The 17,727-nt window shown below is 46.7% G+C and overlaps 1 protein-coding gene across 1 annotated transcript; it reads left to right on the top strand.

Annotated features, from left to right (window-relative positions):
* The first annotated feature begins 950 nt into the window (after positions 1–950).
* On the top strand, positions 951–12,001 carry CD2 (CD2 molecule). Its single transcript, XM_030869170.3, has 5 exons — positions 951–1,039; positions 1,178–1,483; positions 5,507–5,740; positions 10,444–10,566; positions 11,657–12,001. The coding sequence occupies exons 1-5, from the start codon at positions 979–981 to the stop codon at positions 11,953–11,955; spliced, it is 1,023 nt and encodes a 340-aa protein (XP_030725030.1). The 5' UTR covers positions 951–978; the 3' UTR covers positions 11,956–12,001.
* The last annotated feature ends 5,726 nt before the right edge of the window (positions 12,002–17,727 follow it).

The raw sequence follows: 17,727 nt of genomic DNA, 5'->3' as shown, positions 1-17,727 counted from the left end.
GCTAGAACTTTACATTGGAAATCTGTAACTGGGTGCTCCTCTCTCTATAGCTGGGTCTCTCTGTGCCTCTTTTTCTGGTTGTGTCCATCAGTGCATCTCTGTTTCTCTCCCTGTCTCACACGTTTCTCTCCTCTGTCTTTCTCCTGTCCTCTAGCACTTCTCTTTTTTCTCCTTATCTCTTCCTTTCCTTAACCATCTACAGTGTTAACCATCTTAAATGTTTCTTGGATGATTTGTTCTGATTGTTTAATAGCATTTCATAGTCTCAATGCATTTTTGTTTGTTTTGGAACAATTTTTTATTTACCTATCTGTGAATTTCAATATAGCTATAAAATGTATGCTAAACATAAGATTTGGGGATTTCAAGCATTCACAGCTGAGACTCAATTTGTATTTGTTTCTTTTTAATCACATAAACAGTCTTAGAACATTTAAAATGCCTTTTGAGAAAGAGAAAAAATCCACTTTCGTAATTGTTTAGTATGTATACATTTTCCAGTATTTGTAATCATGGAATAAATGATTGTATTCTGCTAGCTATTCACTTACAAACATTTACCTATATTTCTATGTGGTCCTGTTAGGGACATTACAGCAGAACAGATAGAAGATGGGCCGTATGGTTGAATTTGGCTCCTTGTTAACTAAAGGGGGATCCTGTGTGATTTATTTAGCCTCTTAGTTCCTTTTCTCTTCGACGGGAATAATAAAACCCACTCAAGGTTGTTGTGAGGATTAAAATGTTATAAGAAGACACACACTCATAAATACACCTGCTTTGGCAAAGGAGCACATCAGCCAGGTTTTGTATGTGTGTGCGTGCACGCATGTGTGTGTGTCTGTTTTCTATGTCACTGTAAAGAAGCAAAAAGGAGAGCCACGTGGTTAAGCTCTCAGGGAGTGGATTCCACTGGTGTTATTTCAGTTCCTTTTTAAAGAAGAGCTCAGAATCACAAGAAGGAAACTAACGCCAAAGATGAGCCTCACATGTAAAATCTTAACCAGCTTCCTTCTGATTTTCACTGTTTCCACCAAAGGTAAGTTGGTGCGTGGGTCTCCACTGTCACCATTAGAAGCTTCTTTGGCAACCCTGAAGTGAGTGCAAGAGTCAGAGAGGTCACAGCCCAGCTTTCCTCGGCAGTGAGCTACCTCAGTAACTTTCTTGCTTTTTGTAGGTGAGGTCTCTGAAAATACTGAAGTCATCTGGGGTTGCCTGGATCATGACATCAACCTGGACATTCCTGGTTTTCAAATGAATGATGGGGTAGCAGATACACGATGGGACAAAAACAAAATCAAGATTGCACAATTAAAACAAGACAAGCCACCTTACCAGATAACGGACACGTATGTGATGTTAAAAAATGGAACTCTGAAAATTAAAGCTCTGAAGAGAAATGATAGCGACGTCTACACAGTATCTGTATATGATTTGAATGGAAAAAACATATTGGAGAAAGCATTTGATTTGAAGGTTCAAGGTAAGTCTCTGTCCCCTAAATTCCTCCATCTCAGTATGGGCGCTATTTAGCAAGTGGAGGAATAGCATTTATGAAATGTCCCCAGCCCTGACCTTGGCCTTGGGGGAGCCCTAAAGGAAATCGAATGCATCCCTCCTACCTCGGTGCAGACTCCAGTCCTGTGAGAGAGATGGAATCCACAGCTAATAGACCCTCAAGTCTACATACCTCAAACTCTCTCTTCAGAGGCTGCGGGGATGCAGGGTTGAGTGAAGGATCTGGATTAAGATCCTGCGTTAATCACGAAGAGGGGAACAGGTGGGCAGAAGAAAAAGGTGGCCGTTCCAGGTGGATGCTGAAGGGCAAGCTAGGTACGAGACTGGGAAGGGGAGGCTGACTGGAGGGCAGTGGGTCTTCCATCCAGAGAGACAATTTCAAGCCAGGATGTCCTGAAGGAGTAATTGTAAGGCAGAAAAGGGCTGGAAATGATGAACTTAAGGATGAACAGCCCTTGTTTCTAATCAGCTCAACATCGGCATGATCAAAGGTGGAAGATGATTGTTGCTGATATCTGTAGAAAATACACAAGGTGTGGCTTTGTATGTCTCTGCGTGTACTGGGAGGGTAGTAGTAGCTATTGAAGATGGAAGCTTGAAGCCTAGCTAGGAAGCTGCTGCTTTACTCCAAGTGAAGTAGGGAAGGGCTGGTCGGTGACACTCAATTCAGGTTTCACATTGGAATCAGCTGAGGTGCTATTAAAGTTACCAGTGCTGAGTCCCATCCCAGACCAATTTAATCAGCGTTTCTTGGTGCAGGGCCTGGGCATCGTAGGTGCTAAACTCCCCAGGTGATTTTAATGAGCAGCCAAAGCTGATAACTAGTGGCCTAGACTAAAGGATGCCTATAAAATGCCTAAAGAACGATGACGTCGGGGGTCATGTGTGGAGAAAGGATGAGCAAAGTGGCTTGAGTTTAGGAGACAGGGAAGAGAAAGTACAATAGAATGGAAGTGAAAATGAAGTCATAAGTCCAGGGGTCACTTGGCTGGGTGTGGATAAAAGTGAGAAGAGGAAGCTGTACTTAGCTTGGAGAGGAAGACAGGAACCCCAGCGTGAGCACAGTCAGAGATTCAGTGAGCAAATAAGCATTTCCGTGCTTTGCACAGGAAACGCTGCCATAGGACGGGCCCCCTCCTCCTACCTAGAGTCACCATCCAGCCCTGTTCTTGAGCGCTCGGAACTGGTAGCAGCCCCCCTCCAACAGTCACAGACATTGTCAGCTCCTCTGCAAATGACAACTTTCCATACCTGGACCTGCACCAGGACGGAGAGTACATTCCAGAAATGGGGCGAGACAGAATGGAGCCAGAAGGGACTTCTGCTTGTGGGCTCTGGGAACCACAGATGTCGTGACTCCGCCAGCATGGGCTTGAGTGTCCTGTTTTGAACTTGAGCTTCACATTCATGTTTCCTTTGGTACTGCAGTGGTAGTAATGGTTACCAGTGAGATGTCACGTGCTTTGCTACAGGATCTTATTTAAGGTTCCCACCAATCCTGAGAGGTAGCTGTTATTATCCCCTTACTATCTATAAGGAAACGGAAGTGGCTTGACAGGAGCAAAGTCAGGATCCAAACCCAAGGCTAGTTTTAGCAAGAATGGTGACATTCCCCCACCCAACCCCCAAACAGCTTTATTGTGGTATAATTCACATACTATAAAATTCAGCCATGATTCCATGGCTTGTAGTATATTTACAGAGTTGTACAACCATGACCACAATCAATTTTAGAATGCTTTCATGACCTCAAAAATAAACCTTCACTCCTTTGCCAAAAGACACAGATCTTTCCATGACACAGCAGCCATCTCATTGTGTTTGTGTGTGTGTGTGTGTGTGTGTGTGAATGTCACATAGCGTGTCAATTTGTGGGTCCAGGCACCATTTCCTGCCACATGACCCTGGACAAATTCTCTGTCTGCTCTGAGTCTGATTTTCATAATAATAACTATCGGCTATTCCGTGGGACAAGGCTTCAGGGAGACAACTAAACATAGGTGCCTTGGGCACCTGGAACACTATACTTGACTCCTCAGTGCTCGTGCTCTCCCCATCTCTTAGTTCCTCCATGCTTCTCAGTCTCCAACCTTGGTACCCACAGCTCCTTAAGGAGGGGGCTGCTGCTGCCAGCTGAGGAACCAGTGGAAGGCCCCTCAAAAGCAGATGTTAGTGGAGAAGGAGTTTGTCCTAGCAACCTGGAATCAAAGAGCCTCATCTGTGAGACGTGCCCCACAGGATCCAACCATGCCTCTTGTAGGAAAGTATCTTACAGAGAGGATGTATGTAAAGATATGACTTCGAGTGGCTCCTCATCTCTGGGTGGTTCATATCAGTGAAATACTGGAAAGGATCTTAAAGTCCCCAGCAGTTAGGAACTTATTAATTAAATCAAGAATAGATCATTTAAGAAGATGATGAAAGTGTATATTTATTGGTGTTCCTAAAAGAATTTCATAATAGATCATTAAAGGAAAACAAGCAGACTAAAAATATCTATGATCCAGTTTTAGTTTCTAGAACACTATTTATATGTGGTATGCATGGCATAGAAAACATTTGTTAAAGGGATGCAGCGAAACATTAATAATTATTGACTCTGGGTAGTAGAATTGCAAGTGGTTTTTAATCTTCTTGAAACTTTTTTGGTATTTTATCAATTTTTGCAGTGATGTGATTTACTGTTATAAATAAAAAAAAGAGTATTTCCATTTTGAAAACACAAGCAAACTCCTTGACTCAACCCCTAGGGTATGCACTGACCCTGTCTTCTTGTATATGGTGATGTTTTTCCATCCTCTTCATTCTGGGTCACACCGAATCCCGGGATGGGAAAAAGAAAACCCTTAATTTCTGCCTGCCTATATTTTGGGACGGAAATGAAATTTGGTGAGAAAGTTCATGGGGAAGATATTATTGTCTGGGAGGGAGGAAATCAGAAAAAAAAAAAAACTATCCATCTGCATAAAGAATGGAAGGATGCTGAGAGAGGAAAGTGGCAAGTCTGAGGAAAGAGAGGGAAGGATGAGAAAAAGGGCAGAAGTTGGTCACACGGCTCGCAAGTGGTGGAGTAGGATTTGGACCCGGCCCAACTGACACCAAGGCCAGGGCTTTTTCTTTCATGACGCAGCCTTCGAATATTATCATGTCAGAAAAGGAGAGGCAGGGCGTGTATGATTACGATTACAACAACTACCACCAATATTGTCAGTACCTGTCAGTGTGCCAGGGCTTTGTCACATGTCATCCCTGCTGTGATAGGTGGGGAATGTCTTTCTTATCCTTCTCTTGTGGATGAGGTCCAGTGAGGTCCAGTGGTGAGGTCCAGCAGCTCTGGGACGCTGAAGGCGTTCTCTCCCTCCAGAGCTTGAACTGCACACCTGACCCCCTGCTCCCAGGACCTGCTGCTTCATTTGTGACCAAGGCCCCAGGCTACACATGTACCAGTCCTCCAGGGACAAGTTCCCAGCTGCTCTTAAAGCATTGCCCCCACCCCGCTATCCCTCACAGGCTCCTGAGCATATGGGGAGCAGGGTGTGGTAAACCTCTTACCCGTACTACTGAACTTGGATTTGGAAGGGTGAGCTCCTCTCCTGATTTGCCATTTATTAGTGGGTGCCCTTGGACTGTCCATTTAACCTCTCAGAGCCTTGGGTGCTTCATCTGTAAACAAGAAGAAAAACATGTGCCTCTCTGTTGGGATGAAAGGATATCCTATATGTGAAAACATTTTAAGGTCTAAAACAGCACATAAGCCTGTGATATGATGTATCTTTTACTGATATAATATATCTGTAAATATCAGAAATAAATTTGTTGTGAATGTGCTGTATAAATAAAATGAAATAGAAATGGTTTTTGAAAATTGCTAGGGATCTTTGAAATTTTTTCTGGTCCCAAACTAACTCAATTTCCCCTCTATAAATAGGTATGTCTTTTACAATCAGTAAATGGCCTAATATGAATTGAATCTTTCTTTTCTTTTCAGAGATGGTCTCAAAACCTGTAATTTCCTGGAGTTGTACCAACAGAACCCTGATCTGCGAGGTAGCAAAAGGAAGTGACCCTCAATTAAAACTGTTTATAAATGAGACCCGTATCAAAGAAAGTCATCAGAAGGTCATCACATACAAGTTGAAGAGCAAACGGACTGAATCATTCAACTGCGTGGCGAGTAACAATGTCGGTGCCCAAACGAGCACGGTGACCATCAGCTGTTCAGGTGCGTGGTGGGCACTGGTCAGACACCCCAAGTTCGCTTCACAAACACGGCCTTTGAGGCCCACAGCAGAGGACCGCTCCAGGGCCTGGGTGCTTGGGCTAGGAGGCATGCTCGGCTCAGGGTGAGGACTGAAAACATATCCCCTTTTCCCCGGAAATCTTCAAGGGAAGTCCTAGAGGAGAGAGGAGGTAGTGCTCTATGGTTGCCCATCTTGGGAATCTTCTCAGAGAGCATGGTATAACCTCAGGCAATGAAAAAGATTCTCTGCTAGGAGGAAGAATTGCCGAGTTGAAGAGATAAAAGGAGCTGTGACGGTGATCTCACACAGACCGCCACTTCCCAGAGAGGCAAGCTGACTGGCCCACGATCCCTCAGCTAGTCAGTGACCATGATTGTGGCTCCTAGGGCAATAATGGAGAAGGGAGCAAAAAAGATTCCTTTCTGGAGGGGAGATGGCTGGCACCTCCTATCAGGGGCAGGTGCAGAAGGGCTGTAGAAACCCTGGGAGTTAGAGGCTTGGGGGGAAGAAGAGCTCGAGGCCAGGGAGGACCATGAACACAGGTGGGCAATGCTCTCACTGCCTCAGAGCAGACAGCCCAGCACCAGAAAGTTCTGAAACTTCAAGAGTCTAAGCTCTTCCCTGGACCACCAGCCTCATGTGACCCCTAGAAGTAATTTTTTTTTAATAAATTTATTTATTTTTGGCTGTGTTGGGTCTTCGCTGCTGTGTGTGGGCTTTCTCTAGTTGCGGCGAGCAGGGGCTACTCTTTGTTGTGGTGCGTGGGCTTCTCACTGCGGTGGCTTCTCTTGTTGTGGAACCTGGGTTCTAGGTGCGAGGGCTTCAGCAGTTGTGGCTCGTGGGCTCTACAGCACAGGCTCAGTAGTTGTGGTGCATGGGCCCAGTTGCTCCGCGGCACGTGGGATCTTCCCGGACTGGGGCACGAACACGTGTCCCCTGCATCGGCAGGCGGACTCTCAACCATTGCACCACCAGGGAAGCCCTAGAAGTAATTTTTGAAAGGTGGCCTGCTCTGGGAGCCAGGAGTCTTGGCTTCTAGTTTGGGTCTGTCCAAATATATAGGGACGACCTGGACAGAGTTCCTTCCCCTTTCCGGGCTTCAGCCTCCTGGTCCACAAAGAAGATGAGCCCTGTGATCCCCAAGAGTCTACTCATCTGCTACTCTGGGATTATGTCTCCACTGCTGTCTAGTCAACCCCCCGACAGGAAACTGAGCACAAAAGATAGTTATTTGGCCAGAGGCCCTGAGTTTCTATAGTGAGTATGGCTGGTCAGTGACCCTAGGAAGCAGCCCTGAGCTGGTGTGAAATCAGAAGTGAGACATTTTAATATACATTTTGAATTAGTTATCAGTTGCTGCATAACAAACAACCCCACATTTAGTGGCTTAAAACACAAGCAGTTATTATCACACAGTTTCTGTGGGACATGAATCTGGGAGTGACTTAACTGGATGTTTCTGGCTCAGAGTCTTTCACGAAGCTGTAATCAAGACACAGGCAGGGGCCTTTCCTGGTGGTGCAGTGGTTGAGCGTCTGCCTGCCAATGCAGGGGACACGGGTTCGTGCCCCCGTCCTCGAGGATCCCACGTGCCGTGGAGCGGCTGGGCCCGTGAGCTATGGCCGCTGAGCCTGCGCATCCGGAGCCTGTGCTCCGCAACGGGAGAGGCCACAACAGTGAGAGGCCCGCGTACCGCAAAAAAAAAAAAAAAAAAAAAAAAAAAGACACAGGCAGGGGCTGCAGTCATGTCAGTCAGGTGCAAGCACTACTGGGGGAGCATCCATGTCCAAGTTCACTCACGGGGGCGGCATTGAGGCTGCCTTACAATATGGCAGCTACTTCCCCCAGAGCAACCTTTTTTTTTTTTTTTTTTGCGGTACGCGGGCTTCTCACTGTTGTGGCCTCTCCCGCTGCAGAGCACACGCTCCGGACGCGCAGGCCCAGCGGCCATGGCTCACGGGCCCAGCCGCTCCGCGGCACGTGGGATCTTCCCGGACCGGGGCACGAACCCGTGTCCCCTGCATCGGCAGGCAGACTCACAACCACTGCGCCACCAGGGAAGCCCAAGCCGTGGACTTTTTGTACTTGCTCTCAGGAGTGATAGATGGTGCATCACTGCTGCGGTATTCTATTCATTAGGAGCCTGTCAGTAAGTCCAGCCCACATTTAATCAGAAAGGGTCTCACACCAGCGGGAATACCAGGAGGCAGGGCTCAGCGGGGACCATGCTAGAGTCTGCCAGTCACACGCTCAGACCAGCGTCCCTTCACCTCCTGTGAGGTCTATGTCTGCCCACCAGCCGTCCCTCCGTGCCCCCCATCACTAAGGCACAGTGAGTGAAGTCGCCCCTCCTCGACTTCACAAGCTCTTAATCCCCTTTTAGGAGGCTCTTGATTAGAGCTGCCAGATTTAGCAAATAAAAAGAGACAGTATAAATGTGTTCCAAGTGTTGCGTGGGACATACTTATACTAAAAACTATTCGTTGTTTATTTCAAATTTAACTGGGCATCCGGTGTTTTATCTGGCAGCCCTACTCCACGCTTATTTTAACTAGATCCCACCAGTATAAAAATGTGTGTGCATGAGGGATGGAGCGAGGGAAGAAGGGCTTTGGGGGAAGATGAGGTTGGAAGACTGGAGCATTCCTGTCCCTTACTCTGTGGTACAGAGTGGGAACCAGTCTGGGAAGGGGCCACTAGAGAGATGGGAGGAATACCTAGGGGGAGACTGGGGAGGACAGGGCTGCTCTTGAAAACCCTAAAATGGACCTGGATGTTTCATCCTAAAAGGCCAAGGCAGAGTGGAGCAATGACAAGATTAACCACTTGGCTCAGAAAAGATGAGCATGTACTTAAAACCGAAATAGTAGGAGGAAGGAGCAGGTTTGGACACACAAGAAGGACTCCACCACATAAACTCGTGGGCACATTATCTCCAAGAGGGAGTGCAGGAAGGAGTGTGTCTGGATTTAGTGACTGTGAGGACATAGCTTTCAATGACAGAGCCACAGCTGCCTCTGAGACACACTGGAGCATTCCCCGCAGAAAGCCCCCAGAGGCTGTGCTGGACGAATCTGTGAACAGACTGTGTAAGGCGCTCCAACATTCCCAAGTGTGCCCAGATAGGGGCGTGCTTGCCCTGCCTGAGGACTCTGAGAAGACAAGCTAGTGGCTGCATGGTTTAGTCCCTGCTCCCCAACTGGTCCTAGGCCCATGCCCCCCCGCACCCAGGTCAGACCCTGGGAAGTCCTTGGCTCAGCCCAAGGTGGACTCCAATAGCCCTGGCCCTTCCTCCAAGCAGGCAGAGCCTAAAGGACCCCCCTAACTTTCCCGGTCCAGTTTCACAGCAGGTTATGATTATGCCTGCTTTTCCAATGGAAGCCGCTTCATCCGCAGAGCATAGAGAGGCTGTGTAACTGGCAGGCAAAGAGTGGGTCAGAGGGAGACTTAGGAAAGAAAGCAAGGATTAACAACCCACCGCAGTCTGGAAACCTGTTTCGTTTCGTTTCTGAGCCTCTGACTTGCTCCTGGGGCCCATCCTGGGCTTCATGAACAGCAGTATCTTCCCAGGAATGTTTGGCTAGAGAAGGGTTTCCTTGTGATGTTGGGCAGAACTCCATTTGTTCTCCAGATGTACGAGTCCCCCGAACCCTGGCCCCAGCTGCTGCCTCTGTGACTGCTGTTGACTCACTAAAGGGCAGATGGCCCAGCATCCCTCCCGGGAAATAGCTCCCAGAAGCACCGGTGCACGGAACTGTAGTCAGAGCAGACCCTGATCTTTGTGTGTAGTTTTACAGTTTACAAAGCACTTTCACATCCATTATCTGGTTGACTTCCAGCAGCCGCCTGTGATATAAGTTCCTTCTCTCCATTTTTTAAAGACAGGAACAGGCTCAGAGAGGTGGAGTAACTTGCCAAAGGTCACACAGCTCTTGCCTAGAAGAGCCTGCTCTCAAACCCATTTCTCTTAACACGGTCGTTGTTATCCTCATTGCATGACAGCAGCTGAAGATCTGTGAGCTGAAGATCAAGTCCACTGCTGCTGCTAACTCTCTGTGTGTCTGAGTTTCTCTCACAGGCCAGGGAAAATCTGGGACGGGGTGCTGCCTCTGAGGTCAGAGAACTGGGTTGGACACGTGAAACATGTATCCTGTCTTTAGAAACTTTCTGGTCAAGAGGGTGAGAAAAAATCATGATGTGGGAGGGCAGCCGGAGATGAAGCTAGAAAAACAGTGCAGAAACATGGAGACGAGGGGCTGCTTAAAGGAACCACTCGAATGGATACTGTGTGGCCTCAGGCAACTCATCCTCCCTCTCTGGGCCTTTTCTGTGAAACTAGAGATTACCCTAGATTTTCTCTAAACTCTTTCTCAGATCTAAACTTCTGTGACATTCTCCTTGATAGGGGACAGTGCTTGGTACGTGAAGAATCAGGCATTTGTGGTTCAGGAGAGCAGTTCTCCAAGGAACGTTCTGAGAGGGCTTATCCTGGACCCTGCACCCGCTCAGGTATTGACCCAGTTCACAGCCTCCATGAGCTTGGCTTCCCTGAGGTTGAAAAGTCCCACCAAGCTCTTTTATCTGAAAGAGAGGAGGCAGGAGTCCTCAAGTCCTCGGCCAGAGCAACGAAATGGCCCCTCTTCCCAGGATGCTCCCATCCATCCCACGTCTGTTCCTCTTGCAGAGAAAGGTCTGGATATCTATCTCATCATCGGCATTTGTGGAGGAGGCACCGTCTTCCTTGTCTTCGTGGCACTACTCGTTTTCTACATTAGCAAGAGGAAAAAACAGAGGAGTAGGAGAAATGGTAAGCTCCCTCTCTTCTGTCCCACCACAGGCCTGGGTGAAATCCCCGTGGAAACAACTCATGGGTCTGGCACTTAGAGTCTGGAAAGAAAATAATGGAGATGGGTAGTTTCAGAATGTCAGGGCTGTAACCGGCAGTTACAGTTTGTTCCATTTTGTGGTTAGCTTGAGTTTTGAAAAACAAATTCTCAGTGATAACAATGTGGGAGCTTTGAGAAGCTCCATCCAGGCTGGCCTCATTGGAATCCACCACCTGAGGCTGACTGGGTACAAAGCTGTGTGGACATATGTTGAATGAGCCACATATATCTATGTGGGTAGAAAGATAAGCTTCGAAACACAATTTCTGTGAAGAAACACCTTGTCTTCTCCTGAGGGTGTGGCCAAGGTGGGTTCAAGACCAAGCTCCTAGGAATACAGGTAAAATTTCAGGACATCAGGGACTCACAGGAACACACTTGTTCTAAAACTGGATGTTTATATCCCCTTTCCAATTCACTGTTCCAAGGGGAGGAGTTAGGGCTGTGAGTGTTTCTTCCTTGAATCAGGCCAGTCTGACAACTCACCTAGAATGAAAAAGTTATGCTCATAAGCAAGGAGCTGGCTCAAGTAGCGTCCAGGCCACTCGAAGCAGTGTGGGTGAATGACAGCAGAACTGGGGGGAAGGCAGATCTAACTGAGAGACCCATCCAAAGGCAGGGAGTGACTAATGTCCTGTCTGACTACTCAGATCCTATTACAAGGGCTGTAACCCTGAGGTGCTCTAGGGCATGATCCCTGGGATGACTCAGAGGCAGGGCTGGGGTCTGAGTGCCCTCTCTGCTCCCTGGAGACCCAGGCACAAAACCATCCCCCACTGGTCTCTAAAGCCCTGGGCTCTCCCTCTATTTTTCTGTTGGGCATTTCTGTCTCCCCTACCCACCCAAGGCCTGGAATCTCTAGAGGGTAGAGGTGGCTTCTGCTTCCTCATCATATCCCCCAGAGCAGCTAGCATGACATCTTGTACACAGGAGGGGCACTCAATAAATAGTTATATTGATCTTGATTGTATCTTGCCAAGAAAAACTCTTCCGAGGTTTTTATTGTTGCAGATGAAGAGATGGAGATAAGAGGGAAGAGACTGACCCCTGAGGAAAGGGGCTGGAAGCCCCACCAAATTCCAGGCTCAACTCCTCAAAATCCAGCCATGTCCCAAACGCCTCCAATACCTGGTCATCGTCCCCAAGCACCCGCTCATCGTCCCAGGCCTCCTGGCCCCCGTGTCCAGCACCAGCAGAAGAAGAGGGCTCCTCCTACCCTGGGCAAACAAGTTCACCTGCAAAAAGGCCCTCCCCTCCCCAAGCCTCGAGTTCAAACGAAACCTCCCTGTGAGGTCGAAGAAAACTCGTAACTGTCTCCTGACGCAGCTGTCCTCTTCCTCTAATTAAAAGAGATTAAAAACCGTCCTTTCCCATAAAAGGCACTGTGGAATTTCTCCACTCCAGGTGTGCATGCCTACACTTCCATCAAGTGTGCTCTACAAGCAGACCATGATCTCCTCCCCAGCCCAGGAGCCACAGCCATGTCTGTACCTTCCAACTCAGCCATGTGGTCTGACGTCTGGAGTCTCTGGCCTCCTCACAGATCTCCACCTCAGCAGGAAGGGAAAAACAATAAAAGTGTACACATTAGGATGATGGGTGATGGAGTGCAGAATCCTAGAGCTCTCGTACCCTCCCTCTCAGAGCACGTGCCGGTGTCAGATGTCAAGCAGTCGCTGTGGCCATGTCTCGCTACAAGCAGCTTCCTGCTTGAGAGACCCTTGGTTTTCTTAGGTGGACACTTGCTCACCATATCGCGAGTACAAGTGAAACAAATGCCTTGAATTTGACCCCAGCATCTACTCGCTGTAGAAAGGAGCCCAGCATCGAGCTGCTGAATGAGAAAGAGGCTAGTGAGTGGGGTGTGACGGCAGGACCAAATTTGGCCATCCCACTTCAACTGGGCCACCTTAATCCCCACCAGAACAACCAGAATCCACTCCCCAGGTCTCAGCTGCAAAGCTGGACCCACAGCCTATTGGTAGATTTATGCAATGAATTGAAATCTCTGTGCACACACTTCAACAAGAGACACCAGAAAACATAACCTCATTTTGGGTTTCACTTCCTTGACTCTTCAGACATGGTCACCACGATCTGTAGAACCATCCTTGAAAAGAGGGGAATCCATGAATACTGAAGGTGCCATGAGCCTAGCAGACAACATGTAGAAGGGCAGGCTAAGAGACAACTTGGTTGAAGCAAATCCCAAGTCTTAAGGGACCATTATTAAAAGTTCAGGCCCCACCCCCAGCTAGCAGTCATGCTAGCTGTACTTTGAGGGAAGTGGGAGAAAAAAAAAAAACAGTTTACAGTTAAGGTTCTAAAACAATAGGTGGTGAGAAGGCACCTGCTTTGAAATGTTGGTACCATGTTGTTTGTGGTCCCATCCGCCCACCTTCTCCCAGCTTCTTAGACTTGCTAAACCTTGTCAGGCTTGGGCAGGAAGCTCTGAGGTCTAAACCACAAAGTCTATGTACATTCAGGACTTCCTGTGAGAGCTCACGGAGGGTTGAACTGTTCTTTTCTCTGAACCTGAACAGCCATTGTTTTAGCTCCCAGAGTTAATTATTAAGAATAATGATGAATGGAAGCCCATAGCTTCCTGAAATTCAAACATGAAATCCAGTCAAGTAACAGTCATCACAAGATCAACCTAGGAAGAGAAATGAAGGTCTTAGCACTGCCCCCTTTCTCCTTCCTCATTGCAGTCCTGAGCTATTCCATCAGCCATCCTGCCAGAATGGCTCCTATCCCATTCCCTTCCTGAAGCCCTCCCTGGCCTTACCAGCCCACGCTGCGCTTTTCTCCTGAAATCTTGTGGCATTATATATCATACAGAACACGTATTGCCTCTAACTATTCAATCCTTCATCATTTACTCATTCAACAAACATTTATTGAACTTCTACTACATACCAAGCTCTGTGCTAGGTACTAGGAAAACAGAGGTGTACATGAAATCTTTGCTCTCAAGGCACTCACTGTCTAGTTGGGGGAGGAGTAGACTAATTACAGGATAAATGTAACAGTGTGATAAGTATAGGTTAGAGGCCAATACAGGAGCCCAGAGGAAGGACTTGGAATCTGGATTGAGTGGTGGGACTGGGGTGACACAGAAGGCTTCCTGGAGGAGGTGGCATTTGAACTGAGTTGTAATAGATGAGTAGAACTGGTGAAGCAGAGGTGCAGAATTACCCATGTAGAGGGAACAGCAAGAGGAAGCTCATGCCGACTACCTGTTTATATAAATATGTTATTCATTTTTCAACTACTATGTTTCATCAATTTGAAGATACCATTGATTTTTAACTGGCACCATTATTTACATACCACGAGAAAGAAAAAAACACTCTCAATCACACTGTTAACAAATGCTAAGATACAATCAATTTTAGGCCCAACCCCATTCCTGAGGTGTTATAATGTGAATAAAAAGTGCATTTTAGAAGCAATGAAATGCATGGTTAACAAGCCTCCTGAGGACGTTGACCACTTCTCAGCGTTGCTCATACTACTTTACTGAAAATTTCACTGGCCAGTTGACTCAATGGGTGAGTACAGTCTTGATGAAAGGAAGGGAAGTGAACATCCGTGGCATCTACATACGGAAGATACACTCCCTGGCCTGCTGGAATCTCCACCGTGAGGCGGAAAACACAGGCCTCACTCAAGATTTGTGCTGCAGTCACCCCTGCTGAGGTTGTGTGATCTCCCACTGAGCCTGTCCCAGAGTGTGGACTTTCTGAGAAGTGGTCAGGCCAGCTGCAGAATAGCTAGCTGAGCTTGTGAGAAAAAAAAAAATCGATGATTCAGTAGCTTAGGTTGGGGCCCGAGACTCTGTTATTTTTAACAATAACAATTCTGAGGGATTTTCAAGTGGGGAACCGCAGGTGTGATGGTCCAATACTGGTCCTCCAATTATTAATCATCAGTGACTTGTCAAACCCGAGGACTTTATAGATAATACAGCATTGTTAGAAAAGCAGCCACAGTCCAGTTAAAGAATCCTCTACGGGTAACGTCCACTACAATGAATTCATCCTGGTTGGAAGATATATTTAGGTCATTTGAGACACTGGAACACCCTAGAGTGTCACATGAAGATGGAAAATTCCGGTCTTTTTGATATCCTCCCTGCTCTCCCTAAAAGCAGTCTGATCCTAGCAACTGGGTCAGCCTAGCTCCAAGGGGACCTTGGCAGCAGACTAGCAGTTTCATCTCAGTCTTCCTTCTGCAGTCTCTAGGGTGAGCTCGCCTGGGCTGGCTGGGCTGCAGCCACACGGTTCCTCAAGCTCACCCATGCGTTCCCCACTGCAGGATCATTGCACATGCTGACCCCACTGCCCAAACCCCTCACCTGGCTCTTCACCTGTCCACACTCTTCTTTCAGGACTCAGATTGAGGGTCATGAAAGAGGCCCTTCCTGACCCCTGAACTCTGCCGTGACATGAACCTTGTGAGACCATCTCATCTCTGTGTCTCATTCTGTCGTCCTCTAGTTCAAAGGAGGATGAGGCCCACAGGTACTGCAGCCAGAAGGTTCTGACTCTCTCTCACTGGCTTTGAAAGCTTGAATAATTTACTCAGCCTCTTTGAACATTGGTTTCCTCATCTGTAAAATGGGGATAACACCTCACAGGGTTAAAGTGAGGATTAACTAGAAATAATGTCTGTAAATGTAACTGGGATGCCCTGGTGTACAGCAGAAATCTGAAAACTCTGAGCTTTCTTTCTGGCTTGATACCTGAGAATGAATACGTTGGATAGTGGATACAAATGGTCCAGTATTGGAAAGAGACACAACCCGTTTTAAATTAATAAATAAGCACTCTGTAAGGTGACTTAGTGTGCTGTGAGTTTGAGTCACCTGAGTTAGTTTCCTAACATCTGGCCACATAGGACAAATTGATAAAATCCAATGCCAGATATATTAAAAGCAAAGAACAGACCTGTGAGGCAGCCCCACAAATCCTGGATTGAGCCACCAGCATGCTGACACCTCCCTGGCCCCATAAGCAGGGCCACCCTGATGACACATTTGGACATCACTCCCCAAGATGGAGGTTGAAAACCACAAGAAGGTGGTTTATTCACAGCAATACAGAGCAGGGGAAGGGGTGGCAGGGGAAGTTCGGGTCTTTCTGATAGCCTGCCTCTGATAGGGTGTGAGATCTACCCACTGGTCAGGGCTGGCATCCGGAAGGTGCTTACAGCAGATGCCGGGAGGGGCAATAAATTTCATGGATTTTAGCAAACAGTCAAACAGCCCCGGAAGTCCCACATGAACTGGTGCCGCAGAGCCCAGCCACATGGACTGGGGAAGCAAAACCTGGATTGCGGGGAGCTGTCTTCAGGGAGAGAACAGGGCAGGGGTAAAAGTAAGGCAGGAGAGTTTCTAGTTAAGCAGCTTAACTCATGCGTCAGCCTTTACTCCCTTCTGAAACCCAACAAAAGTAACATTAAACTTAACAAAAATAAAAGACACAAACCACAAAGGCAAAGAGAACAGAGGGAAAAAAAAAAACAGTAGACAATTAAAAACAGAGGGATTAAATACAAGTTCTCTACTGAATGTTGGGACTGAGCTCTTACCCCACCCAGCTTGCAGAAATCAGGCAGAGTATTCATGATATTTTCAGGCAGGATATTGGGAAAGATTTATCAGCTAAAGAAAAATCTCATCTAAAAAGACCTAACGATACTGACAACCAAGGTTTCCCAGTAAAACCACCCAGCTAGTTGTTAAACCCCTCCTGATCACAGAGATTTCGGTCTTTACTCTTCCTCCATCTCCAAATATGGTCACATTGGGGATTAGGGCTTCAACATATAAATTTTGGTGGAAATAATTTAGTCCATAACAGCGTTGAAGTGCTAGTGTTCCTAAGGTCAAGAAGGCTCTATGTGTCCTATGGAAAAAACCCACGTGTCAGATAAGCTTCATTGAAGAATGAGTGATAGTACTGTTGGCCGTGAGTTCAATGTTAATGCCTCAGCAATGTATCCTAAATTAGGTGTCTTTAAACAGAAACACACGTAAAACAAGGTTCAAGGTTCTGTATTGATCAGTTGATAAAAATGTGTGACCAGAGGTTTCCAGGAACCTAACCCTGTATTCCCCCTGGGAGCATAGTTCAGTATTTGCTGAGTCAGTGTTTGTGGTTACTTTAGAGAATACAACCACTATGAATAATGAGAACTGACTGTATATGCGTTTGTTTTTTCTTCCGGCACTGCCTTCAGATTAGCTCCCTTCACTCTCTCTGCCACCACCAAGCTGATGGGACTCTTGCTCAGGATTGCTGTGGTGATGAGGCAGCCCAGGCAGGGAGGAGAGAGCAGGGATGGTTTAAAAGCTCTCCGCTGACTTACCCTCTTCTACCCCAGGTTGTGGACATCCATCCCCTCAGGTCCCCTTGCTCACACTCCTACTCACAAAGAGCCTTCAGTCTTCTCAGAGGGTCCTCAGTTTTATGTTAGTTTTTCATATCCATGCTCTTTTCCCTTCAGTAGTTCTGTAGTTTGCCAAGAGTTAATTTTGGAGGAAGGAACCTGCAGCACAAGCTGGTTCATTGGCTTGTCAGGAATCTCGATCAGGGAGGATATTAGTAATACGATGTAAGAACGACCAAGTGGAAATATCAAATATGAAAAATATAGTAGTTGAAGCAAAAGACGTAATAGCTGGGATAAGTAGCAAGATAGATACAGTGAAAGAATGAATTAAGGAGCTGTAAAATAATCCTGAAGACTTATCCCAGAAGGCAGGGGAAAATATAAAGAGATTCTAAAAAGTAAAAGAAATACTAAGAAATATGAGGGATAAAAATACCAACATTCAGATAACAGGGATCTCACAGGAGAAAACAAACAAACAAACATAGGGGAGAAAATGAAGGCTAGAGATAGAAACCCCCAAATTAGACACATTACTATGAATTAAAATCACTGAATACTAAGAAAATTTTGGAATGTTTTCAGAGAGAGAAAGAAGCTCACATACAAAAAACAGGCATCAGATTTACATTATACTTCTCAGTAGCAACACTAGATGCAAGAAGATAAAAAAGCAATACTAT

Source organism: Globicephala melas, chromosome 1 (assembly GCF_963455315.2).
Source record: "Globicephala melas chromosome 1, mGloMel1.2, whole genome shotgun sequence".
In the NCBI taxonomy this organism is placed as follows: domain Eukaryota; kingdom Metazoa; phylum Chordata; class Mammalia; order Artiodactyla; family Delphinidae; genus Globicephala; species Globicephala melas.
Note: the sequence above shows the minus strand (reverse complement) of the source record. Positions and strands in the feature narration are given on the sequence as shown.

Bases quoted from the DNA above. Each gene is read 5' to 3' on its own strand.
- CD2 (XM_030869170.3), top strand. From the start codon at position 979: ATGAGCCTCACATGTAAAATCTTAACCAGCTTCCTTCTGATTTTCACT. The intron at 1,040-1,177 runs GTAAGTTGGTGC...TGCTTTTTGTAG, and splicing joins TTTCACTGTTTCCACCAAAG to GTGAGGTCTCTGAAAATACT. The intron at 10,567-11,656 runs GTAAGCTCCCTC...TTATTGTTGCAG, and splicing joins ACAGAGGAGTAGGAGAAATG to ATGAAGAGATGGAGATAAGA.